Here is a 27,675-nt window from a genome sequence, read left to right on the forward strand (position 1 = left end):
GGAGTTACCCACAATATCCAGCTCAAGAATCACATTGGCAAAAACCTGTGCATCCTTGTAACTATGGCAACTGTATAAAAGAACATTCCTGAACTGGGAAACAAAATGTCATCCTATATTAAAATTAAATGACTAAATATCGCATCAGTATGAAAACTATTATGTTGGCATATAAAGGTGGGATGGTGGTACAGATTCTATTTTTATTTCAAACTAAACCAAATAAGTACACCATAGTCTGTTTTTCTTCCATTAGTTTTCTTTATATAAAATCAAATATAATGTCCTTGGAGCAGTAAATGCACAGAGGACAGTTTTAATTTCTATCCAATGTCAATTTACCACAGTTCAGCCAAGATGGGGAGACTCAGCAAAGGAAGGCAATTGAATTCACTTGCGATTGCATTGTGCCATTTTTATGCTCCAATGGACTGGATAAACATGGGTGCAATCTCAACATTACAACATTACATGAATGACATCAGGAAAATTTAGCACTAGATTACTTAAGGATGAATTTTGTGGTTCAATTATGTTGCAATACGCATCATTGGCATTGGTGTTTTCCAGAGAATGTTGACCCCATAACCAAGGATGACACGGTAGCACAGTGGTTAGCACTATTGCTTCACAGCGCCAGGGTCCCAGGTTTGATTCCCACTTGGGTCACGGTCGGTGCAGAGTCTGCACGTTCTCCCCGTGTCTGTGTGAGTTTCCGCCGGGTGCTCAGATTTCCTCCCACAAGTCCCGAAACACGTGCTTGTTAGGTGAACTGGACATTCTGAATTCTCCCTCAGTATACCCAAACAGGAGTGTGACGACTGGGGGATTTTCACAGTTACTTCATTGCAGTGTTAATGTAAGCCTACTTGTGACAATAACGATTATTATATATTGTATTAAGTACTGCCACAGATGGGTTGCTCCTTGTACCGTAATTGACTCATCTTAAACTGGTTCAAACCATAACATTTAAAAAATAATATTTGTTCAGTAGATATCAACTCCCAAGACAACTTGGAGATAAACACTGGAACAAAGTCAGGCAAGGGGTAAAACCAATGGAAAAATAGCTGGCAGAAACTCAGAAAAGCTTTTCCTTCGGTCATTTATACACACGGATTATAATTACGTGACGGTGATAAGTTAAAGCAGATGTTGTCTCATAATTCTGGAGATGAGGAAAGGCAATTTGTCCTGAGTACATCACCTGATATCAACTCATGCGTTTCGTGTCAAGCTATATTTTGAAAGTCCCAATCTTTCTCCTTGCATTCATTTGGCTAGAAAATTATTTCAATCGTTTATCTCACTTGGCAGAGGAACAGAATTTAAATGATTCCATAGCAACATACAGCATAAAGTCAGGAATAGGCCATTCAGCCCTTCAGGCCTGCTCTGCATTTCAATAAAATCATGGTTCATCTGGTTTCAGACTCAACCCCACTTTGCTGTTTGCCCCCCAATACCCTTGACTCCCTGGTCTATCAACCATCTGTTGAACTCTGCCTTTTCAATGGTCAAGCCTCTTCGGCTTTCGAGGGAAAGGGATTTGACATACTAATGACCCTCAGAGAAAACATTTCTCCTAGTCCTGATATTCTCTTGTGTGAAAAGTGGACACAGGTTAACTGCAGAAGAGTGAGACAGTGTAGTGAGGGACATGATTTTTCATCCATGTGCACAGAGATTGAGTTTAGTGGTAAAAGTAAAATTGGCCCTTAAGGATTTGCTTGTCCTTGTTAAAGATCAGAGCAGAACTCTATGAGAGATGACTACAGCAATTTACAAATTCCAGATCAGAATTAAAATTACCAATTCAACCAAACATGTTTCAAAGTACTTCCACGGTTCCACCAAATAATGCCTCAATCTACTTTTATTAACAGCATGCACTCCATATTTCTTCAAAAAAAAACATAATTAATTAAGAAGTATTGTCTTCTGAATGCTTGTCATGTATGAAAAAGATTGGGGGAATCAGTGGATGGGCGATAAATTATTGCTTCATTGATGTATTGATGTTTTTTGGTACCGATTGAGTGCAGAGCTAAAAAGAGGAATTATTCAAAATGCCATGACCGTGACGAGATAGTCATAATTTCAGATGATGAATTAACTATTGGACTTTAAGGTCTTGTCTGTAGAAATTCAGGCATTGTTTCAACAAATGTTTCATATAATGAATAGACTACTATATTTCAGTACATTTAGCAATGAGAATATATCAACTAATTAGTTCCAGTAAGGTTGATGCCAGCAGTGGCGTGAGAAACCTATTCTCCTGAGGGTGCACACGTAGACACGGAATTATTCTTGACGGATGCCAGTCAATCTTAAGTAATGGCCAATGTTTGATTAATAAATCATCCTCCAAGTAACAGATATCTATTTCAACAAATCAGGAGGTTGCAGCTGAGAATTAGAAACCAATGAGAGTAAAGGAAGGATTAGACCATCGATAAGGATTCCCTTAAAAGTAAGACCTCGTGGTCATGGTTTTGTTTCTGAATTCTTGAATCATTATCAGTTTGTTTGTGTTTAAAATTATTTCTTTATGTTTTTATGTTCAATGCTTTTTTTAACCATGTGTTTGGACATCAAACAATGTGTTGTTTGATATGTTGTTTCTAAGTTTTGATTCAACTGTATTCAAGTGAATAATTAGCAATAAAGTTGTATTTTGACACCTCCACTCAACTAGACTATTGACTCTTATTAGAAGATAAAATAAGAGATCCTACAATGGGTAACCAAAAACAGTTGGTTTGATATTAATTATTTTAAGCCAGCAAAACAGAGTTTGAGTGATAAGCTACAGTCAAAGTTTATGAATTTGATCTGGCCGTTGTGAACCAAAGTTAGTGGTAATTTCAGCTACAAGGGGGAGGCAATGAAGCTGCAAAGGGACATAGACCAGCAAAGCGAATAGGAAAGAAAGGAACACACAGGATATAATGTGGTCAAGTGTGATATCATCAAAGTTGTTCGAAAGAATGGAAAAGCAGGATTTGTTTTAAAAGGTGAGTGACAAATAAATGCTGGGTTTCAAAAGAGTTTCAACCGGTTCGTTTCAGATTCCCCCTTGTGCTCAGGCAAATTTGCATTGCTTTAAATAAGATTTTTTTTTTTTTACCAATCCTACTGTGAGAGCAAGTGACCTTACTTGTGGACTCAGTGTTAGTCAGATCAGAACTCAACTCAAAATCTGTCTCAAAATGTCTGAATGTCTTATCACCACCCAGAAAATACATCATCTTCCCAAACTGATCTGAAAACACATCAACTCCACAGGCTGAAAACACATCAACTCCCCAGTCTGAAAACACATCAACTCCCCAGTCTGAAAACACATCAACTCCCCAGGCTGAAATCACATCAACTCCCCAGTCTGAAAACACATCAACTCCCCAGTCTGAAAACACATCAACTCCCCAGTCTGAAAACACATCAACTCCCCAGTCTGAAAACACATCAACTCCCCAGTCTGAAAACACATCAACTCCCCAGTCTGAAAACACATCAACTCCCCAGTCTGAAAACACATCAACTCCCCAGTCAGAAAACACATCAACTTCCCAGTCTGAAAACACATCAACTCCGCAGTCTGAAAACACATCAACTCCCCAGGCTGAAATCACCAACTCCCTCGGCTGAAAACACATCAACTCCCCAGGGACTCCCCACCATCAATAACCAGTGCATCAGCCCAAGTTTCTATGATGATCAATTTCACCTCTGACTCCCAAAATCTTTTTTGTCTTTCAAAATAAGACTTGTTTGGAAAAACATGACTACTGCAGTCAAACACACTCTAACCAAGGCTTTTAGCCCTCAAGTTGCCAAATTTTTATAATCCAATAATTCTAAAATCCTTCATTCGTCATAATGGTGAATCTTTGGAATTCTTTATCCCAGGGCTTGGATGCTCAATCAATCAGTAAATTCAACTGAAACTGACTGATTTCCTTAATGTTCATAAATCTAAGAATACGGGGATAGGGTGGAAAAGTAGATTTGATATAGCAGTTCAGCCATGATCTTGTTGAATGGCAGAGCAAGCTCCATGAGACTATGACTTACTGCTGTTCTTGTTTCTTACAATTTTACATTTGGGAAGCTGCATGCTGTTTTGAACTTGGTATTGTAAAAAGGATATGAAGAAAATGAAGAACGTACATTTATATTCATGCCCTTGGGACATCCCAGAATATTTTACAACCAACTGATTACTTTTGAAGTGGAGTTGGTATTGAAACATTTGAAGCACAGTATCCAATTTGCTCACAGCAAAATTACACAAATACCAAATGAATAGATAATATATTTTGGCTGTGTGAGCTGATAAATAAATGCTAGCCAGGATATTGGAAGAACGAAGAACTACACGCTCTTCTTGAAATAGTAGCATGTGATGTTTTACATCCACCTAAGCCCAGGCAGGTGAGAATCATAGGATCCCTACAGGGCAGAAGGAGGCCATTCGGCTAATCAGGACTGCACCGACCCTCCGAAGGGGCACCCTACCCATGTCCACTCACCCATCCTTCCCGCCCTATCCCCATAACCGAACCTGCACATCCCTGGACACTAACAGGCAATTTAGCCTGGCCAATCCAAAATCTGCACATCTTTGGATTGCAGTCGGAAACCGAAGCACCCGGAGGAAACCCACCCAAATATGGGGAGAACATGCAAAGTCCACACACACAGTTACCCAAGGCCTGAATTGAAACCGGGCCCCTGGCGCTGTGGGGTAGCATTTCAAACCACTGTGCCACCATGCTGCCCAGTTTAACTTCTCATCCAAATAGACAGGGTTGCGAGACAGGAAAGAAGAGCTACTAAACGGAGTACAGGACAAACAGGACATGTGTGATGTCTAAATTGCTTATAGAACCATAGGGTGGGAAAAGAACAGGAGGCTAGTTGGCCCATCATGGTTTTGCCAGCTCTCCAGAAGAGAGATTTGGCTCGTTCCACTCTCCTGCCTTTTTACCGTAGCCCTACACATTTATTCCCTTCCGATAATTGCCCAACTACTTTCAAAAAAGCCACATTTGAATCTGCCTCCACCAAAACCTTGGACGGGATGTTCCAGATCCTAACCACTCAGCATTTCAAATCATTTTTCCACATGTTGTCTTTGATTCTTTTGCCACTCATCTTAAATTGATGGTCTCTAGCCCTTGACGCTTCTGTCAATTTCCTTCCTATTTACACTGTTTGAGCCCCTAAGGCTTTGAATACTTTGAGAAAAATCTTCTTTCAACCTTCTCCTCTCCAAGTGGAACATCTCCAGCTTCACTAATTTGTTCAAACGGAAGTCACTCACCACCGCAGCAATTCTCATAAATCTTTTCTGCAACATCGCGTAAGCTTTCACATCCTTTCTGAAGCATGCTGCCCAGAATTGGACACAATATCTCACTGAGGCTAAGGCAGAATTTTATACAGATTCACCATAACTTCCATGCTTTATTCCGCTATTATAAAGCCAGGGATCCCATAAGCCTGCCCTGCCACCTTCAACACTGGATAAAAACAAATTACTGCAGATGCTGAAATCAGAAACCAAATAGAAAATGCTGGAAAATCTCATCAGGTCTGGCAGCATCTGTAGGGAGAGAAAAGAGCGAATAAGCTTGACAAAGAGTCGTCTGGACTCAAAACGTTAGCTCTTTTCTCTCCCTACGGGTGCTGCCAGACCTGCTGCGATTTTCCAGCATTTTCTCTTTGGCTGCTACCTTCAACAATTTGTGCACAAATACCCACAGAACCTTAAGACCATACACTGCCTTTAGAACTGTACCCTTAATTTCAGATTGCTTTTCCTTATTCTTCCAAAAATGAATCTCTTCAAACTTCTGTACACACAATTTCATCTTCCACATGTCCATCATTCCACCCGCCTGTCTAAGTCTTCTTAAAATACATCATGATCCTTCCAAGTTTGTGTCATAGAATTTACAGTGCAGAAGGAGGACATTCGGACGATCGAGTCTGCACCGGTCCCTGGAAAGAGCACCCTACCCAAGCCCACACTTCCACCCTATCCCCATAACCCCACTTAACCTTTTTGGACACTAAGGGCAATTTAGCATGGCCAATCCACCTAACCCACACATCTTTGGACTGTGGGAGAAAACCAAAACACCCGGAGGCAACCCACGCAGTCACGGGGAGAACGTGCAGACTCCGCACAGACAGTGACCCAAGCCGGAAATCGAACCTGGGACCCTGGAGCTGTGAAGCAACTGTGCTAACCACTATGCTACCGTGCTGCCCATGGTATAATCTGCAAATTTTCAATTGCGCTCTACACACCCAAGTCTCTGTATAGATTAATGAGAGATGTCGTCTAAATTCCAAGCCCAGGTGAACCCACTATATATTGCCCCCTAGTTCAAAAAAACAGAATAATTCACCACTACTCTGTTTACTGTCATTCAGCCAACTTTGTACTCATACTGCGACTGTCCTTTCAATTCCCATGGGCTTCAATTTTTCTGACATGTTTGTTGTGTAGCACTTTATCAAACGTCTTTTGGAAGTTCCTGTACGGCACATCAACCACCATTAACCTCAACAACCTTCTCAGTTACTTCATCAAAAAACTCTAATTAGCCAAGTAGGATTTTCCTCAACAGATGTATTTAATTAATACACATTTGTCCGAAAGGCTGTTAGTTTTGTCCTGGACTATCATTTCTAAAAGCTTTCCCAACATCAAGGTTAAACTTGGTCTGTAGTTACTGGACTATACCTTACATCCTTTTTTGAATAAGGATGTAACATTTGAGCAGGGACGTCTTGATGCAACAGCTGGAATATTGTATGCAGTTTTGGTCTTCTTATCTGAGGGAGGATGTTCTGGCTTGAGAGGGAATGCAAAAGTTTACCAGACCAATTCCTGGGATGGCGGGACGGATGTATGTGGAGAGATTGAATCGGTTAGGATTGTATTCGCTGGAGTTCAGAAGAATGGGGGGGGGGGGGGGGGGGGGGGGGGGGGGGGGGGGAGTGGGATTAGGCTATTGAGTTGGATGATCAGCCATGATCCAACTGAATGGCGGAGCAGGCTCGAAGGGCCAAATGGCCTCCTCCACTCCTATTTTCTATTTTCTACCTTTCTATGACTTTGGCAGCAACTTCTTACTTGGAAAAGACATATGCAAAGTAGTCAGTCAATCAATGCTTCAGCCATGCCCTCTGCCTCACATCCCCTTTTTGATCCTTCTCAGTCCCACTCCTTTTACCCACTTTTATAATTCATTTCCCTACAGAAGAGTTTGGAATTCTCTTGTCTATTGGTTGCCAGTCTCACTCTGTTCATTCACCTTCTGCTGCTCCTAGATCCTCAATGAACTTTCTATATTCAGTCTGGTTCTCAACTTTATTATCAATCCGACATCTGTCATAAACTTCAAAATGAAAAAGGATGTGTAAGGATTGAAGATTCAGCTTTGTTTTTCTGTCATATCAGAAGCTCATAAATAAGTGGCCAAAATGCCAAATAAATGTAATGAATGGGTAATTCAGCCTTTAAATAAAAAGTGAATGGGTGATAAACATATGAAGCAGCAAGAATTATGGAACAATGACGAGGTTTAAAAATGGATCAAGTAAGTCCCTATAAGCAAATAGAACTCAGGGAAATTAGATTCAGAAACTAATCAGAGTAATTTTGAGGGAAGGTGATGGGAAGGTGAGATGAAGCACGGTCCACTTTGGTTTGAAGTAGATTTAAATATTCCTGTAAAGTGAATCTTACAGGGCCATCAATTCAAAATACTAAATGATGATTATATAGTGCTCATTCTGCATGAACATGCATTAATGTAAACAAGAATTTAAGTCTTACAACATTTTTGTTAAAGATCTAACTACCTAAAATAAATTCTACAAACTGATGTCATGACAAGTTGGAGGATTTACTCAAGTCTGATGACAGGAAGGAAAGTAAGTGAGTACCAGGGAGTACATGCCATTAACAAAACTTCAGTATAGAAAGAAGAGAATTTTCCTGAATCTGTTAGGTGCAAATGTTACACATGAATTGTTAGAATTCATTTTGTGCCAAGCGGGGAAACAAATTTTTAAAAAATAAATCAAGATTTCAAGTGCCATCTATTTTCTAACATCAAGCATAGTCATGGTATTTGGTACGTAACAAAGAGCAGCTCCAGGTTCATTTTACCAAACTATTTTATATTACTTACTCAGGACATCAAAAGTTTGAGATACATTTAAAAAAAAATTAAATATTTACCAAAAATAAAAGGTAACATGTTTTCATTTTAACCAAACAACAGAATTAACTACAAATCTACTGCAGAAAAGGTAGTGCTTTTGAGCAGCAAAAGCTACAAATGTTGACATTAACATTTGTACAACTTAGTAAATACAAGGGATGATAATCTTTTAAAAATAATCAAATTTTATTCACATATGAATCAGACTAATCAAAAGCACAAAGACTAAATATTAGAAATTTGCACGATAACACAACTCAGTACTGAACTATTTTAGTGCAGGTATGAAGCCAAACTCTGCCTCCTTCTTCACATGGGCATAAATAATTCCATCAACTCCCTGAACAACAGCAGAGCACACCCTGTGTTCAGGCCATCAGTAATATCTCAACTAACATTGATAATAGATAATTGATAGAATTTACAGTGCAGAAGGAGGCCATTCGGCGTATCGAGTCAGCAGCCAGTGTAAAGAGCACCCCACTGAAGCCCACGCCTCTACCCTAGCCCCGTAACCCGACCTAACCTATTGGACACTAAGGGGCAATTTAGCATGTCCAATGCATCTAACCTGCACATCTTTGGACTGTGGGAGGAAACCGGGGCACCCGGAGGAAACCCACGCAGACACAGGGAGAAAGCGCAAACTCCACACAGTCACCCGAGGCCGGAATTGAACCCGGGAACCTGGAGCTGTGAGGCAACAGTGCTAACCACTGCGTCACTGTGATAAAACCTTCAAGCCTACTCGAGAACACCAAGGAGTGTGCAACAATGATTGCATTTACGGTGCTGCATTTCAAAATTCTGGGTTTGCAGTTCAGCATGTGACAAGTACACAACCTCTAATGAATTTACCTTGTAGTTCTCCACTCTTGCTGTACAACTCCCGTCTTTGCTCACGCAGATATGCGCTCATACTGATAGCATGTGAAGATGACTCAAACCTGCAATCAGACAAAGTCTATTAAAGGATGTGCAAGTTATTTTCTCTGCGTCTGAACAAATGTTAAGTGATCAATATTAATATGCTTTTGAATCGTAAATATTGCACGTCAAGTTCACATTATGGAACTTGTGTTAAAAATTCAGTGAGAGGAGAGATGTGATAGTGACAATATTTTCACAAGACCAGCGAAGTCAAAAAAATATTTACATATTTTTTTTTAATCAAGGGTTTTAAAGCGAACCCAGACAAGTATGCCATTCCATTAATTTAAAAATGTGGACCAAGGTCAAGAGAAAGAGTTGCTGGAACATGGAGTGTTCTGTCACAGGAATTCAGGGCAGAGGCCATTTCAAATTTGAAGAAAAAAAGTGGAAAAAGGCTTGAAGTGGAGAAGAAGATTAGGCCCTGGTAAGTGAACAGGCCAATGGGATTTGCGCCAAATTGCTCTATCCAAATGCCAATCATGTAATGAACATGACCTGCCAGCGAAGGCTTTGATGTTGGCTGCGACCAGCCCAAGACAAAGAATGTCATATACAATCATGGTGGGTCAAAAAACCTCCTTCTATCCTGTAAAAACCTTCAGAGTTAAGTATCCTAGTTGGCAGTATCCACTTTAAACCAACTGACAGTGAAAAAGAATTGCTCTCTAAACCACCCAAAGTGAATCTAATGAAATAGGGAGTTCCATTTGGGAATGAGTATGTTATTGCAGGACAAGCCAGGGCATACAATCTATTTACTCTGTCCACTCTTAATGCATATCTGGAATATAAAATACTGATCGTCATAAAAGGTACCGAAAAATACATTACTCTGCCCCTTCTTGAATTACTCTTGATACCCTGTCCCTATCCAACACCAGCTTCTGCGAGTGTAATACCTGCCCTTTTACCTCCACCCTTGCTGCCATCCATGCTGTTTACGACTCTTTCCGGGTGAAAAAGTGACACTTTTACTTCTTCCAGTTTAGTGTTCTACATTAGTTGGTCACAATTTCCAAACATTGGAGAGGCCAAACAAATAGGGCAATTGCCTTGCAGCACACCTCCATTCAATTCACAGCGTGACCCCAGAGCTTCCAGTCACTTGGCATTATAATTTTCACCCTGCTCCAACGTCAGCCTTTTACTCTGCACGCAACTCAACATTTCCTTAGATTGCCATCCTGCTGTGGTGGAGAGGCTCGAATGTTCCATTGACTGCAAGAGCAGTGCTGTTGGGAATCTTAAGCTCCTAGCAGGATCACACATGACGGTCGGAGGGGAAGAACCAGCCATAGCACAATCCAAACTGACACCTCAATGGCAGATCAGGCGGAAGGTACTTATATGGTATCAGTGGGTGCGATGAAGGCTGCAAAGAAGGGAGATCCCAGTCGAAGTTCCCATGTCACTGGAATTGGACCTTCCCCGACCCTCTGTCAAGGACCGTGTGTTTGCTGATGTGCAACAGCATACCCACGTTAAAAGATGTCCCACACCAGGTATCTACCAAAAGAGAACTAGCACACCCCCCGCACAGACCAACCCTGTGACAATTCACGAGAGGTGACAGGGACAGGACCATGAGGTCTGGAAGTCCCTTGCTTAGGACAAGCACGTATTCAGTGGGGTTTGATTCAGTCGTCTCACTCTTGGAATAGTTACAGGAGAGCATTTTGAGAGCTTTCTTGACAACTGAACAGCCATCTTCAGGCTAAATACTGCTCACTTCGCATGGGGGAAGGGGCTGGAGAATGTACCCTAAAAGAGTCTGTTTTATTTTTATTCATTTAGGAATGTGGATGTCACTGGTTAGGCCAGCATTTATTGCCCATCCCCAGTTGCCCTTCAGAAGGTGGTGATGAGTTTCCTTCTTCAACCGCTGCAGTCCTTCAGGTGCAGGTACACCCACTATGCTATTCGAGAGGGAGTTCCAGGATGTTGCCCCAGCATTTTCCAGTATGCCTGATGTTGCTTCTGGCTTGCCTTCCTGCACTCTTCATTGAACCAGGTGGATCTCCTGGCTTGGTGGTAATGGTGGAGTGGGGTACATGCCGGGCCATGAAGTTGCAGATTGTGGTTGAATACAATTCTGCTGCTGCTGATGGGCCACAGAGCCTCATGGAATCTCAGTTTTGAGTTGCTAGATCTGTTCAAAGTCTATCCCATTTGGCACGGTGGTAGTGCCACACAACACAATGGAGTGTATCCTCAAAAGGAGGATACCCCCAACCTGGCTGGACAACCGCATCCAGCAGCTCATCTACCAAGGACAGAAAATCAAAGTTAAACTCAATTTTGGAACCTGGAATGTAAAAGCCCTGATGGATAACGAGCAAATCAATCAACCAGAGCAGAGAACTGCGCTTGTTGCCTGTGAACTCAGGCACTTCAACATTGATATTGCTGCCCTGCAAAAGACCCGAAGAGCAGGTGAAGGGAGGCTGAGGGACATTGGCAGTGGCTACACCTTCTGGAGAGGAAAACAGAGGATCAGCCCAGGACACACGGAATTGGTTTCACCATCAAAACCAAACTCGTCAACCCACTCTTGGAGCTCCCAGTCAGCATTAACGAGGGCCTCGTGACCCTCATCTGCAATCTGCCATGAACTAAAGGCAACAGTCCTGAGTGCTTTCACTCCCAACCATTGATACCAATCATGAGTCCAAAGGCAGCTTCTATTCCACACTAGACAACATACTCTCCAACAGTCCTAAGGAAGATAAGATCATCCTCCTTGAGGGCTTCAACTCCAGGGTTGGAAAGGACTCACGAATCGGGAAAGAATTCATCAGAATTGAAGGAGTTAGGACTTGCAACCCCAACTGGGTTCTCTTGCATGCAAAATGTGTGCAACACCAGCTGGTCATGTCTAATACATTATTCCCCTCAAAAGAAAAGAGACATCCACAATCAATGCTCTGGCAGATGATTGACTTTGTCATCGTCCAATCCAGAGACTAAAAGGATGCCCTCATTGCCATCTTGCTGGACAGACCACCAGCTCATCCACGCCATTATGTCCATCAAACTCCACCAGAAGCAGTGGAAGATAAATAAACAGCTCATAAAAAAGATTAACGTTAAGCAGCTTCAAGAGCCAAGCATGCGAGTGAACTTCCAACAAAGTCATCTCCAAAATCTCCAAAGTGTCCACTATAATGGAGTGGAAGAAAACTGGAAAGAGCTGAAGGCAGCCATCTTCTCAACCTGTGAACAAACGTGCGGCTACAAGACCAGGAAACACCAAGACTGGGTCGATGAGGACAACGGTGATTCCAACCATCCAATACCTTATCGACTAGAAGGTGAAAGCTCTCCGCACCTGACAAAATGACATAACCAGCAAGGCAAAGAGGAGAGTTCATCAATTAGCCACGGTGGAGGTACAAAGAAGAACGAGGGAATCAAGAACCAATGGCGGATTGAGAAAGCTAAAGAGCTGCAACTCCTTACTGACGAGCATGACACTCGGGGAAACTTTAATGCCACCAAGGCAATAAATGGACTCAATAACCTAGGCTACAGCCGGTGCGGAGTAAGAATGGAATCCTGTTGAGAGTCAGAGAAAATATGTGCCTTCTATGGGGAGACACTTAAAAAAAACTCCCAAACTGTCTTACAGACATGGCTGAGGACGTGTTTGAAGAAATCCCTCAACTCCCCATCAAAGATTACCTTGGACTCTCGTCAAACGTGGATGAAGTCAAAGCCATCATAAAACACATCAAGAATGGAAAACCACAGGGGTGGGTGGGATCAGAGTGGAGATTAACAAACTTGGAGAAGAGATCACCTGCCATCTCGTACAGCTGTTGCTGAAATTCAGGAACAGGGAAGAAATTCCTGCCAACCTCAGGAATGCTGTCATTGCCACCATCCTCAAGAAAGGACACAAAGTCAACTTTGGGAACTACCAAGGATCCTCCTTGCTCTCCATCGGCAGGCAGATGATCACGCAAATCCTTTTTCGCCACTTTTTCCCAGTCTCTGAAGAGATCTTCCAGAAAGACAGTGCGTCTTCTTACTAAACGTTGGAACAGCGGACCCATGATTTTTACTGCTCGGAAACGAAAACGGAAATGCCATGAGCAACTCAACCACGCGATATGGCCTTCATCGACCCGACCAATGCTTTTGACCAGTGCTAAGGAAGATCCTGCCAAAGGCCGGCTGTCCAGAGAAATTCATTAACCTTCTTCAATTCTTCCCCAGCAAGATGACGGCAACCGTCTTCACCGATGGAAATAAGACAGAAACCTTTGAGGTTAAGTCTGGAGTCAAGCAGGGATTTGTCATCGCCCCCAATCTTTTCTCCATTTTCACGACTACCATCCGTCACCTTGCCAAGAGCATGCTTCCAAGTGGAATGGACATCGTCGACAGGGTGGACAGAAAACTTTTCAAACTTAACCGGTTGAAATTCGAGAAGGAAACAACATTGACGTCGCTCGTAGAACTTCAGTATGCAGTTGACATCGACCAAAGAATCAGTCTCATTCTCAATCTCAAGAAGACTCAAGTCCTTCACCAACCTGCTCCAGGGCAAAATCCGGTCTCTCCCTCCATCAAGATCAACGGAGAAATCCTTCAAAATGTGTAACATTTCACATACATGAGGAACCGCCTTGTATCAAAGGCTGAAACCAATGCGGAGATTCACATTGTATCCACGAGCACCTCCTTCAGAAGCCTAAGGATGAGTGTTTGATGACCACAACATCCCATGCTGACACCAAGATCCTCGTGCACATTGTGGTGATCTTCCCAACTCTTCTACATGGTTCAAACTTGGACTACGTACAGATGCCATATCAGGGCCTGGAGGGAACGAACAACAATGTCGGAGACAGATTCACCGCATCAGCTGGGAGGACAGGCGTATTCACATCAATGTCCTTGAAGGAGCCAAGTGCATCAGCATCAAGGCCATGATCATCAAGTCCAACCCCACTGAGTCGACCATGTGCTTAAAATGTCAGAGTTACTACCAAAGCAAATCTTCTTGGCCATGCTCAAGTAAGGCTTCCAAACAAGGGGAGGGCAAAGGAAGCACTTCAAAGTCACCCTGATGGCTTACCTCAAGAAAAACAACATCGACTTGGGAGGCCCTTGCTCAGAATAGATGCACTTGGAGGAACCTCTGATTGAAGGGACACAATTCTTCAAGGACACGCGACAGAAAGAGGAGGCCCGGAAAAGGAGCCAAAGAAAGGAATACCAGTGATCTAGAGTCCAAGGACCAATCCCACTTCGCGGAAACGCTTGCCAAGCATGTGGTTGAAGATGCGGCTGGTGTGAAGATGAACATAGTGCCAAGATTCTGGTTTGTGTTTCAGTCCCTCCCAATTTTCCTCCCCACGCCCTTTTTTCCTCAGGTAAATTCGTTTATCTCAGAATTTGTGAGGGAAGGCGAGAGTGTGAAAGGGGCTCTGTTGCAAAGGCAGAGGCGGGAAGGGGGCTGGCACTCCCAATTTTGTTGCGTCACTATTGTGCAGCGAATGTGGAGAAGGTGAGACGATGATGGGAGGGGGAGTGGACAGAGTGGGTCAGGTTAGAGGAGGAATCTAGCAACGGTACAAGCCTGAGGGCTCTGGTCACGGCCTCGCTGCTGCTCGCCCAGAGGAAGTATACGAAGTGTACGGTGATGGAGTAGTCTATCAAAATTTTGAATCAGTTGAGGAGGCACTTTATACTGGGCTACATGTTGGTGATGATTCCACTGTGTGCAGTGGACGTGGAAACTATGTTTCCACAAGTAAGAAAAACTAGAACCAGAGGGCACAGCCTCAGACTGGAGGGACAACCCTTTAAAACAACAATGAGGAGAAATTTCTTCAGCCAGAGGCTGAAACTTAAAGGCTTTGTGTCTGATTTGTGTCAGAACAAAATTAATGAATTAACAGCGCAAATAAAGGGCTATGATTTGATGGAAATTACTGAGACATGGTTACACGGCGGCAGGTCTGGGAGTTGAATATCTAACTGCAAGGCCTGGATAGAGTGGATGCGGAGAGGATGTTTCCACAAGTAGGAAAAACTAGAACCAAGGACACAATCTCAGACTGAAGGGACGATCCTTTAAAACAGAGATGAGGAGGAATTTCTTCAGCCAGAGGGTGGTGAATCTGCAGAACTCTTTGCCGCAGAAGGCTGTGGAGTGTCAATGAGTGTCTTTAAGACAGAGGTAGATAGGTTCTTTAATAATAAGGGGATCAAGGGTTATGGGGAGAAGGCAGGAAAACGGGGATGGGAAACATATCAGCCACGTTTGAATGGTGGAGCAGACTCAATTGGCCAAATAGCCCAATACTGATCCTATGTCTGATGGTCTTATGGTGTGGGAATGAGTTTAGACATTGGCAGGTGCGAGACATTGCACGCAAAGAAATGTTGCTCCTGGTTGAGAGGGGGGGGGGGGGGAAGAGAGAGAGATATGGGTGGTTGGGGGAGCAGGGCACAGCTTTAGTGAAAAGGATCAAGTGGAAGTGGGAGGAGGAGTTGGGAAGGAAGATAGGATGGAGACTTTGGTGCAAAGTAATGTGCCAAGTGAACTCAACCTCCTCCTGCACAAGGATAAGTCTTACACAATTTAAGGTGGCGCAAAGGGTCTACATGACTCAGGCCCGGATGAGCGTTTTTTTCCCCGGAGGTAGCGGACGGATGCAAGAGGTGTGGGAGAGTGCGGCGAACCATGCCTACATGTTCTTTGGGTGTGAGGAGCTGGAGAACTTTTGGGAGGTGCTGTTTGGGAACTTAGCGAGGATTGTAGAAGTTGTGATGAAGGATAAAGATGGTGGCGATCTTTAGGGTGCCGGAGGTACCGGAGCTACTGGAGGGGAAGGGGGCCGGTGTTGTGGCCTTTGCCTCTCTGATTGCCTAGCGATGGATACTTTTGAATTGGAAGGCGGCCATGGTCGGGAGACCTGTACGTGTTCCTCGGATTGGATAAAATCAAATTTGACCTAAGGGGGCTGATGGAGGGCTTTGAGGTACAGTGGAGGCCGTTCATGGCTATATTTGGGGAGCTGTTTGTCTCGGGGGGTAGGGGTGGGGAGAAAATGTACAAACTCTATACTCTGTTGGATGTTAACATTGTGTTATTTTGTTGAATATGTTCGGTATAAAATATATTGTTTTTAAAGATGATGCGGCTAGCTCTAAGATATAGCCATGCAAGAACCCACAGGACCCATGACCAGTAACACGGAGATTCTTAGGTGGACAATCATACTCATTAGCAAGTGAGTGATCGTCGAAGAAGGTGAAGGATTTTTCAGCCTTCACTCAACATCTGAGTTGCACAATTGTGGATCATAACCACTGCGCCCATTTTTCAGACAGTAGCTGCTTATCATAATACAGCTTTTCTAATTTTCGGCTCCTTCAGACCCAACTTTTGTTTTCCTTACTGTCCCACAGGAGCTCCTTGCAACACTAATCCTTTGCTTTGCAATCTCTCCCATCTTCCACGCATTGTGTTGTGCTGTCCTTTCCTGTCCTTATCACTTTCCCAGTCATTGCCTTTGCTGAAGCCCCATTTCATCTCGACGTTTTGGCAATTCTGATGAAAGGCCATCAACTTCAAACATAAACTCTTTCTCTGTCCACAGTTCTTGCCTGGCCTTCTGAATATTCCCAGCATTTTCTCATCTATTCAGATTTGCAGAATCCCTGGAATTTTGCTTTTACATTCACTGGTCTTTTTGAAAGTCAACAAGACTGCTGTGTGTTTTCAGCATTTTTAGCTTTTATTTCACATAACCAGTATTTGCAGAATTTTTTCCCTAACCGGTTTAGATTTTATGTATCCCAAAAAAAAGTTCATTCTTCTCAAACAATTCATGCTTAATCTGTAAAATATTGTGTTGTGCTTATAATTTGATAGATCATATGGAAGTGACAAAAGTAATATTTTCATTACACATGGGCTTTCATAAACCTGCAAGATTGTTTTAAGCATCAAATCAATAATAACCATTGCTATACCATCACCCCAGGGCCCTTTCAAAACCATTTTTATACACAGTTCCCTTGCTATAATACTCACTATTATAATATGCAATTTTTATGATTCCCTTGCCAATAGAAAATTCATCTAAAATACCACTGCCGCTGCAAGCCAGCCTCAAGCAAGATGATTTGTTCATCAATTCTGAAGAGCGAAAAGAGATTCTCATCCTTCCCAGAACAAAATTCAACCAGTTATTGCAGGACGTGCACTGGCCCTTTTTAAACAGAATTGTGGATGTACATACACCACATGGAATACAGTGGCTCAACACCACCTTTCCATGGGCAATTGGGGAAGGGCAATAAATGCTGGTCTTCACAGGGATGCTCATATCCCAAGATCAAAGAAATAAAAAAGAAAGTTAATATTGTCTACATAAATAGCAGAGGCAAGATTACAAAATTGTTATTTTTGAAGATAAAGTGCAATTAATCTGTGCAATTAGCCTCACGACAGCTAAACTAATGGACCACAATACTTACGGTTATCTTTTTTCACTGTAACCATTGATGAAAATAATGCAAAAGTTAAAAAGGATTAGGTAACCCCCCATTCTTAGGTTTTCTCCTGCGACCCCACCGTGGCTGCTTCTGATTTTGTCCTTTAATTCGGCAGAAGAATATGTTTCAGCCTTTTTTGTGGCTATCATTGACATTTCTCCAATTGTGACAAATGGAGGACAGCTTTCCAGTGCTAGGCTAGCCTGACTCACATTTCCTCCACACCAGCACATCAAAAACCACAAACTGCAAATGTTACAGAAAGGTCATATCCACTGAAAGAAAATGAATAATTTTTTTAAAAAAAATTTCAACTGAAAATATTAAGGAAGATCCATATATTTTCAAAGAAACACAAAAAAAATAAAATGAGCTGCATTATTCTTACTTAAAGAGGGATATTTTGGGCCTCTGAGGTCTCTTTTTGGCAAAGAATGCTGCAAAATCACTCCCAGAGCTGGCATAACTGAGCTGTGATGAAGGTTCAGAAGCAGTTCGAGTGTTCTTCACGTCCAAGTATTCGGTCAACAGAATCTATAAATGACAAAATGTTAAAAGGAAATATTACCGAAAACAAACTCATGTTAACTTTACAACATAAACTTTCTGCAACAAGTCACAACTTATGTCATTTGTGGTTTAGCTCTTATGCCTTCCTGCACAAAGTCAATTTATACCAAGGGTAAAGATACAAACAAGCCCAGACATAGACACCCATTCTGTAGCAGTGAAGAGTAGCACTGGGCGGCATGGTAGCACAGTGGTTAGCACAGTTGCTTCACAGCTACAGGGTCCCAGGTTCCATTCCCGGCTTGATTCACAGTCTGTGCAGACTCTGCACGTTTTCCCCGTGTCTGCGTGGGTTTCTTCCGGGTGCTCCGGTTACCTCTCAGTCCAAAGATGTGCAGGTTAGATGGCTTGGCCAGCTAAATTACCCTTCGGTTAGGTGGGGTTGCTAGGTTACGGGATAGGATGGAGGTGCAGGCTTTAGTAGGGTGCTCTCCAAAAGCCGGTGCAGACTCGATGGGCCAAATGGCCTCCTTCTGCACTGTAAATTCTTTGACCTCCACAGCAATCTAGTTGACTCTTAAAAGCCATCAGAAATGGCCTAGCACTGGCGGCATGTGGTGCAGTGGGACTACGGCAATGAGGACCTAGGTTCAAATCCCGGCCTTTGGTCATTGTCCGTGTGGAGTTTGCACATTCTCCCAATGTCTTCGTGGGTTTCACCCCCACAACCCAAAGATGTGCAGGTTAGGTGGATTGGACATGCTAAATTGCCCCTTAATTGGAAAAAAAAGAAGCGGCCTAGCAAGCCAGTCAGTTGTATCAAACTATGATAAATATCGAAAAGGAATGAAATCAGAAGGAACAGCCGTCATCAACCCAGGCACTGGAAATGAGACGTCCTCCATGCTATCACTTGGGAACTTGTGCCAAAATTGGGAGCTGTCTCTGACTAAGCAATGGCCTGATGTGGTCATACTCACAGAATCATACCTTACAGATAACATCCCTGACACCACTATCCTCATCCTTGGGTATGTCCTATGCAACCGGCAGAACAGACCCAGCAGAGATGGCAGCACAGTTGCGAAGGAGTTGTCCTTGGAGTCCTCAACATAGATTCCGGACCCCTTGAAGTCGCATGGCATCAGGTCAAACATGGGCAAGGAAATCTCCTGCTGATTAGTGGAAGCACTCAGGCTGGCAAAGTGCAGAACATACTCTGTGTGGGTGAACTCATTGTTCATTACCAAAAGTGACTCAGTAGCCCCAGTAGACTGAGCTGTCTAAATCCGAAACGATTCTAGCTGGGAGACTGGGAACTGCAGCACATGGTAAGAGAACCAACAAGAGGGGAAAACATACTTCACCTCATTCACATCAAACTACATGTGGCAGATGCGTCTGTCCATGACAGTATCAGCAGATATCACCATATTATGTAGATTAAGTTCATTCTTTGCATGAAGGACACCTTCCATAATGTTGTGTGGCAGTGGCATTACCATTGTGCTAAATGGGATAGATTTCTAACAGAATTAGCAGCTCAACACTGGGCACTGTGGGCCATCAGCATCAGCAGAATTGTACTCAGACACAATCTGTAACCTCAAGACCTGGCACATCCCCCACTCCACCATTACTACCAAGCCAGGACATCAACCCTGGTTGAATGATGAGTAAAAGGAGGGCATGCCAGGAGCAGCACTAGACATGCCTAAAAGTGAGGTGTCACCCTCGTCAAGCTACAAAGGGCCACCCTGCATGCCAACATCATAGGCAGCAAATGATAGACAGAGTTAAGAGATTTCACAACCAACCAATGAGATCTAAGCTTTGCAGTCCTTCCATATCCAGTCATGAATGGTGATGGACAATTAAATAAATCACTGGAGGAGACCATCACACATCCCCATCCTTAATTATAGGGGAGCCCAGTGCATCAGTGCAAAAAAATAAGGCTGGTGCCTTTGTAACAATCTTCAGCCAAAGGTGCCACGTGGATGATCCATCTTAGCCTCCTCTGGCGATCCCCAGCATCAAAGATGCCAAACTTCATCCAATTCGATTCACTCCATGTGATATGAAGAAATGGCTGAAAGCAGTGGATACTGCAAAGGCTGTGGGTCCTGGCAACAGCACTGAAGACGAGAGGCAAGGGGACAGTCATTTACAAATGGAAATGAGACACAATCTTTTCATTCATGAGACTTTCGAACTCGCCTCCTGAAAAGCAGAGTCTTGGAATATATTTATGGCAGAGGTGGATAGATTCTTGGTAATCAAGGGAGGTGATAGGTTCTCAGCGGTAGGTTGACCATTAGATCAGTTATGATCTTATTACATGGTGGAGCAAGCACAAAAAGGCTGAATGGCCCACCCATGTTCCGTGTTTGTATTTCTGTCCGTAATCCCTAGCAAAACTGGAGTCAGTGGAATACGAGAGAAAACTCTCCACTGGTTGGAGTCTCCTCTAGCACAAAGGAAGATGGTTGGAGGTCAATGCTCTCAGTTCCAGGACCTCACTGCACGAGTTCCTCAGGGTAGTTGCCTTGGCCCAGCCATCTTTAGATGCTTCCTTCCATCATGATCAGAAGTGGAGATGTTCACAAATGACTGCACAATGTTCAGCACCATTTGTGACTCTTCAGACAATAAAGCAATCCATGTCCAAATGCAGCAAGACTTGGATAACATCCAGGCTTGGGCTGACAAGTGGCAAGTAACATTCATGCCAAACAACTGCCAGGTAATGGCCATTTCCAACAAGAGGCAATCTCACCCCCACCTCCACTCCCTTGACATTCAACGGCATCTCAAATGCCCTCTGAAATGGCGGGCAGTTGGGGACAGGCAATAAATGCACAGCCAGCAACAATGAAGTCCATATAATGGGGGGGAAAAACAATCGATGGCTGAATCTCCCACAATCAAAAACCTGGGGTTTATATGACCAGAATCTGAACTGGACTAGTCATATTTTTGTTTCCTGTTCATTTTCTAGATGATGTGTTAATACATAACTGTTCTTGGTAATGTTCAGCACTGATCTGTAATTCATCTTTTACCAGGTGTACACTGGCATGACACCCTTTGAGAGTGGAAAAGGGATGAAGCAACATAAAATTGGAAGCCCTCAAGAGACTGGAGTGATGTTCATGATTTAGCTCATTAACATGCAAACAAGCACTGATTTTTATTGAAGGACTGTTTTGAGCCTTGATTTTATCTGAAGATGTCTCATAAAAATGCTTGTAACAGGAAATACACCATGGAATGTTCAAACGTGCACCAATGCCCCAACTCAACCAAATTCAAATATGCCTCCTGCACAGTTGCCACTGACCCCTTCAGACAGTATTTCTGTTTTGCTTAAACCTTCGCTTTTCCCAACTGAGTGGGATCAAAATCAACACATTGGCAGAAATCTTTTTTTTTTATACAAAAAGTAAAATTAATTTCCTTCTCTCAGCTTGATGGTGCAGTGCCACAGCAACTGTGGTCATGTTATTTTTTGCTTATGAGGGCCAGCAATTCTGCAGCTTATGCTGCACAACATATGTTACAATATCATTTTCACAACCAATCTGCAAAGAATCTGCCATCATCATTATCAGCAGCACCAAAGTTACTGTCGTTCCATACCCAGTCAGAATCCAAACAAAACTAATGAAGATCACAGGACTAGAAAGGTACTTTGTTAATGACTTCATTACATTGTGTTAAATACCAATGCAGCATATGACATGGCATTTAAGCGTGCTGTCTAATTGTAGATATCAACAGGATGGTCCTTAAGCAATCAAATATCCTTTAGTAAATTTGATTGTTTCTGTGACAAGTGTCTGCACTGCAAGAACCCACTAGACACTAAGTTTCAAATGCAGGATCTTGTGAGTGCTTTTCAAATGACAATAACCTGTTTTGCATGCTAACACTGCACCAGTTACACATTATGATGAAATTAACAGAAATATTCTGCTCTATTCTGAAATGGTTGTCACAGCTGTCTGTACCCAAGCTGTCAGCCTCTGTAGTTGAACGGAGTGAACCTTTATGAGCAATTCCAACATGTAGGGCATCATACGTGAACTCAATGTTGATATACACTGCCCCACTATTTGCCAAAAGTGATCGACCAACACATATATAGCAGGCTCTTCATGGTCTTGCTCAGCTGCATAGCTCAGTACCAAACTAGGCATTGTGATTACGTAACCGAATTTCAAAGCATTGGTTCAATAATACAGGCTCCAAAGCGATCCAATTCTTTGATCAATTGTTAGAGAATGCATCTCGGACAAGGCCCAAACTAAAATTGTAAATCAGCTTCCATTTTCTTTAAGCAATTGCTGTACTTGCGTTCCTTAATATTGCTTTGCAGTCAATATACTTATAGTTTGTGACAACTTGCTGCTATCTTGTAAAAGCTGTGACCTTACATTTAATTAAACGGCAGTGGCTCCTGATAAAGCAATTAAGCACATGTGGCTGTAACAGAAAATATTGAACTTCTGTGCAAGTAATCAAATTTCCATGTAAAATGCTATTTGATTATTAAGTGCAGGCTTCGAAATTTCAGTGGTCAAATGGAACCCATCTTCTTAGCAGACAAAAATAAACGCGAGGGTCAAAACAGGGCATAGAGTGATGACAGGATTGAGCACCCCTATGAGTCGCTCATCAAATGTGGCTAGAATGTGTAATTACAAGATCTGCTTTGAAACAAACCTATTATTTATACCAATTGAAATAGAAATAGCAAATTAAAGCAAGGGATTGAATGCAGATGATTCAAACAGGCCTCAAAAATACAACTGGTGCAACAAATACATCCCTCATTTTAGTTGCTTTTCAAAAATCAAGATGGGAGTGCTTTTACACAATGCAAGTGAGCACGACTGCAGATTTAATTTGCTCATTCAATCAGCTGCACTCAGCAGTACGGAAAAGTCCAGATTTTATTTTGCTCTCTGTGCTCTGGTGTCATGTAACGAGCAAGGCAAACACAAGTAATGGTTTTCCCAGATCTTTCCGTTACAATGAACCCTTCCCCAAGTTCCAAATAAAACTCCACTAAAAATTCTAAACTTTGGTGGATACATGTACTGAATCAGCTGAACTGAATGAGATAAAAATCAGTTTATCCACCAACTGGTTCAAGGTGGGTGGTTCAGGGTAGTTTTGTTGTTCAGGGTGCTTGAACGGGGACATATGTATATTAGTTTAATGACAAAGCCGTCATATTTACGGTGCAACATAATAAAGCAATGCCCGTGACTCAAAGGCGAGGGTATGGTCCCCTCAATGACTTCCAAATCTCATTACAGCTCAAGGTTTCAATGGCTTCAGTAATCTTGTCCAAGAATTCAACAATTTGGGCATCAATACTTAATTTATTTTACTTTAGTTGTTTTGACCTATCAGGATGGAGATGATTTGAATCTTGGCACCAGATGGAAAAATAATATTACATCGAAAAATATAGCAGTGATTATACTTCAAAAATAACATAATTGGTTGGAAAGCACTGCGGGATGCCCTGAAAATCACTATCAAGTCAGAGTCTTAATTTTTTTTTTTAAATCCCTCCCTCAAATTGTGCAAGTTTAATAAACAATTAACACATGAATATGTAAGATATGTTAATGCAAATGAAGAATATGCTGCCCTGGAATATAAAACTGCTCAAGTCTGGTAAGATTCAAATTCATAATTTTTTCCCGAAAGCTCCCACAAAACACTTGAGACACATTCTCACAACTGTTCAATTTCAAAAAAACTTGAGTTTGCTGGAGGTCCTCCTGTTTGGAATCGAACATTCTTGGGGTAATTATGATGATGGCTAGCATGATGTTTCCATGCTCTAATCTAAGGAATTTGTAAAATGAAGTTTTAGCTGTCAAAGTTCCAGACTGCTCATTGTACCTTGAGTTCTTGAACATTGCATTTTGTTCCAACTAATGGTCAATTTGCAGTTTACTACTTATAAAGTCATGGTAAATTGTGCATGAAGGTACCAGAGGTAGACAGTAATCTACAATAATCTTTACTAGTGTCACAAGTAGGCTGACATTAACACTGCAATGAAGTTACTGTGAAAATCCCCTTGTCGCCACACTTTGGGTAAACAGAGGGAGAATTAAAAATGTCCAATTAATCTAATAAGCACGTCTTTCGGGACCTGTGGAAGGAAACCGGAGCACCCGGAAGAAACCACGCAGACATGGGGAAAACGTGCAGACTTCGCAGACAGTGACTCGAGCCGGGAATCGAACCCGTGTCCCTGGTGCTGTGAAGTAACAGTGCTAACCACTGTGGTACTGTGCCGCTACAGGGTGAAACAGCGAGAGAGAGAGCATGAGAGACAGAGAGAGAGAGAGAGAGAGAGAGAGAGAGAGAGAGAGAGAGAGATTGACAGCGAGAGAGACAGTGAGAGAGACAGCGAGAGAGGCAGACAGAGTAAGAGACAGAGCGAGAGAGGGAAAGCAACAGACAGACAGAGACAGACACACACAGAAAGAGAGAAAGAGAGATAAATCCTGGAAAGACCTTCATAGATTTTCAGGTTAAATACTCATGTTCATCAGAAAATAATGCAATTAATCCCAAACTAACAGCTCGAGGTTTTATCAGGATAATTGCTTAAGTCCTCACCTCAGACATATGCTTTGGAAAGCATTTCCCTCTCTGAATATGCTCACTTAACCCCTAGTTATTGAGAGTATATACTTGCAAGCAAATGAAAACTTTCTACAAGGCATACAAAAGCAGGCAACAACGGATTATATTTCAAAAACTATTACATTTCTATCCTTCCCCAGTTCTGACAAAGGGTCATCGTTAACCCAAAATGCTAACCCTCTCTCTACACAGATGCTGCCCGATTTGCTGGGTATTTCCAGAATTTTCTCTTTTTATTAAAGTCACACACGATTTGGACAACTTGAGAAGATGGCATGACGTTTTAAATTTATTCTTTCATGGAATTTTGGGGGTGACTGGTTCGGCCAGCATTTATATCACTCCATGATTGGCCTCAAGATGGTGATGTTGAGCTACCTTCTTGAACCTTGTGGTCCATCAGGCGCAGATGCACCCACTGTGCAGTACAGAAAGAACCTCCAGGGTTTTGATTGAGCAACACTGAAGGAATGGTGGTAAGAGTTCAAATCAAGATGGTGTGTGGTGCTCCTGTGCACATGCTGCCCTATTCTTTCTAGGTGGGAGATGTTGCGTGTTTGGAAAGTGCTGTCAAAGGAGGCTCGTTGCGCTGCATCTTGCAGATGGTACACATTGCTGCCACTGTTTATGGCGGTAGAAGGGGTGCTGATCAAGCAGGATGCTTTGTTTTGGATGATATACACCAGTTTCGTCCACCATGCGGCCAGAGAACTGAGTGCGGCCCTCGAAGCCCCGCTAAGTGACCCCCAGGGCCAATTTTACAAATGCCAGTCAAACAGGTAAGTTTGTATGGAAGAATCCATATCGGCCTGTTCCAATCACAGGCCATTTCTTTCCCATGTTTGCTGCTCAAAGGCTCACTCATGGCCCAGCGAGCCAAGGCTGTAGGTTCGAGGAGTGTAGCTCGGGGAGCAACGTATTGGGACTGAGGAGCTGAGGGCCAGGGAGCTGGGTGCTAGGAAGATAAGCAGCAGGGCTAGGAAGCCGTTGGCTGGAGAGCGAAAGAGCAGGTGCCAGAGGGGCAGGAGCAAGGCACCAGTGAGTGGAACTGGCCCAGGTAGCAGGGGTTCCGGGAAGCAGAGGCGCCCAGGAGTCTGGAATGGTGTCCAAACACACCGGAGGAGAGTACAAAACAACAGGAACAGGGCTCACTGCTGACTGAACGAGTGGGTGACAGGAGATCAAGAGTATGAGCAATGGGGAGGGGGGGAGAGAGAGAGAGAGAGAGAGAGAGAGAGAGGGGAGCGGTCAAGAGAATATGGGGGACCACGTACGGGCGAGAACGCAGTGACAGAATGTATCCATGCATCTGATTTGTGTAGCAGGGTCCTTGTTTACCCTAATGTACACCATCATGCAGTAAAAGTAAAGTCGCTATAATCCCAGATGACCATAGGCTGCTTTCTCCTTTCAGTAGAGTGACTGGTGATGATTTAACCTGAGGATCACCACACCTCAGGCGAGGGGCAAGGTTGAGAAGGTTCACGAATAACCTCAGCCAGTACAGGAATTGAACCCATGCTCTTGGCCTTGCTTTGCATCATGAACCAGCTGCCCAGCCAACTGAGCTCTACCGGCTCCCACCATCATGTACTCTCACCCTCTCTCATTGATAATGAGGATATTTATGGAGCCTCCTCCTTCAGTTGTTTAGTTGTCCACCACCATTCACAACTGTGCATGGCAGGTCTGTAGAACCTAGATCTGATCCATTGCTTTTGGAATAACTGAGAGTTGTCTATTACTTGCTAATGCTGTTTGGCGCACAAATACTCGTGTTTAAGCTTCACCAGGTTGATACCTCTTTTTGAAGTTTTTGCCTGATGTTGCCCACCTATCCTCTTCAGTAAACAACAGTTAATCCCCTGTAGGCAACATTAACACTGCAATGGTTACTGTGAAAAGCCCATCGAAACGACATTCCGGCGCCTGTTCGGGTACACTGAGGGGTATTTGGAATGTCCAAATTACCTAACAGCATGTCTTTTGGGACATGTGGGAGGAAATCGGAGCACCCAGAGGAAACCCACTCAGACACAGGGAGAACATGCAGACTCCACACAGACAGTGACCCCAGCCGGGAATCGAACCTGGGACCCTGGCACTGCGAAGCAACAGTGCTAACCATGGGGGCCTCACGGTAGCATGGTGGTTAGCATCAATGCTTCACAGCTCCAGGGTCCCAGGTTCGATTCCCGGCTGGGTCACTGTCTGTGCGGAGTCTGCACGTCCTCCCCGTGTGTGCATGGGTTTCCTCCGGGTGCTCCGGTTTCCTCCCACAGTCCAAAGATGTGCGGGTTAGGTGGATTGGCCATGCTAAATTGCCCGTAGTGTAAGGTTAATGGGGGATTGTTGGGTTACGGGTATACGGGTTACGTGGGTTTAAGTAGGGTGATCATTGCTCGCCACAACATCGAGGGCCAAAGGGCCTGTTCTGTGCTGTACTGTTCTATGTTCTATGTTCACTGTGCCACCATGCTGCCCAATAATAGGAGGGGATATGCTGTGCCATGAGATTACAGATTCTAGTTGTACACAATATTACTGCTGATGACCAACAGTGCCTCACAGATGTCGTCTGGAGTTGCTCGATCGATTCAAAATCTGTCCCATTTAGCATGGTGGAGGGTACTCTCAGTGTAAGGACAGGCTTTCATCTCCACAAAGACTGCAGTGGTCACTCCTACCAATACCATCACAGACAGATGTATCTGCGACAGATAGACTGATGAGGCAGAGTTCAAGTAGGTTTTTCCCTCTTGGTGCTTTCTTCACCACC

The 27,675-nt window shown here is 43.2% G+C and overlaps 1 protein-coding gene across 2 annotated transcripts in view; it reads right to left on the reverse strand.

Moving 5' to 3' along the window:
- Positions 1 to 27,675, reverse strand: part of exoc4 (exocyst complex component 4) — a 574,741-nt gene that overhangs the window by 424,562 nt on the left and 122,504 nt on the right. For both annotated transcript variants that reach the window (XM_038811812.1, XM_038811811.1), the window contains exons 7-8: positions 18,094 to 18,239; positions 9,114 to 9,202 (exon numbers count right to left, since the gene is read on the reverse strand). In XM_038811812.1, coding sequence (XP_038667740.1) covers positions 9,114 to 9,202; positions 18,094 to 18,239 — 235 coding nt within the window. The remainder of the gene's footprint in view (positions 1 to 9,113; positions 9,203 to 18,093; positions 18,240 to 27,675) is intronic.

The sequence above is a fragment of the Scyliorhinus canicula genome, chromosome 11 (assembly GCF_902713615.1).
Source record: "Scyliorhinus canicula chromosome 11, sScyCan1.1, whole genome shotgun sequence".
Lineage (NCBI taxonomy): Eukaryota > Metazoa > Chordata > Chondrichthyes > Carcharhiniformes > Scyliorhinidae > Scyliorhinus > Scyliorhinus canicula.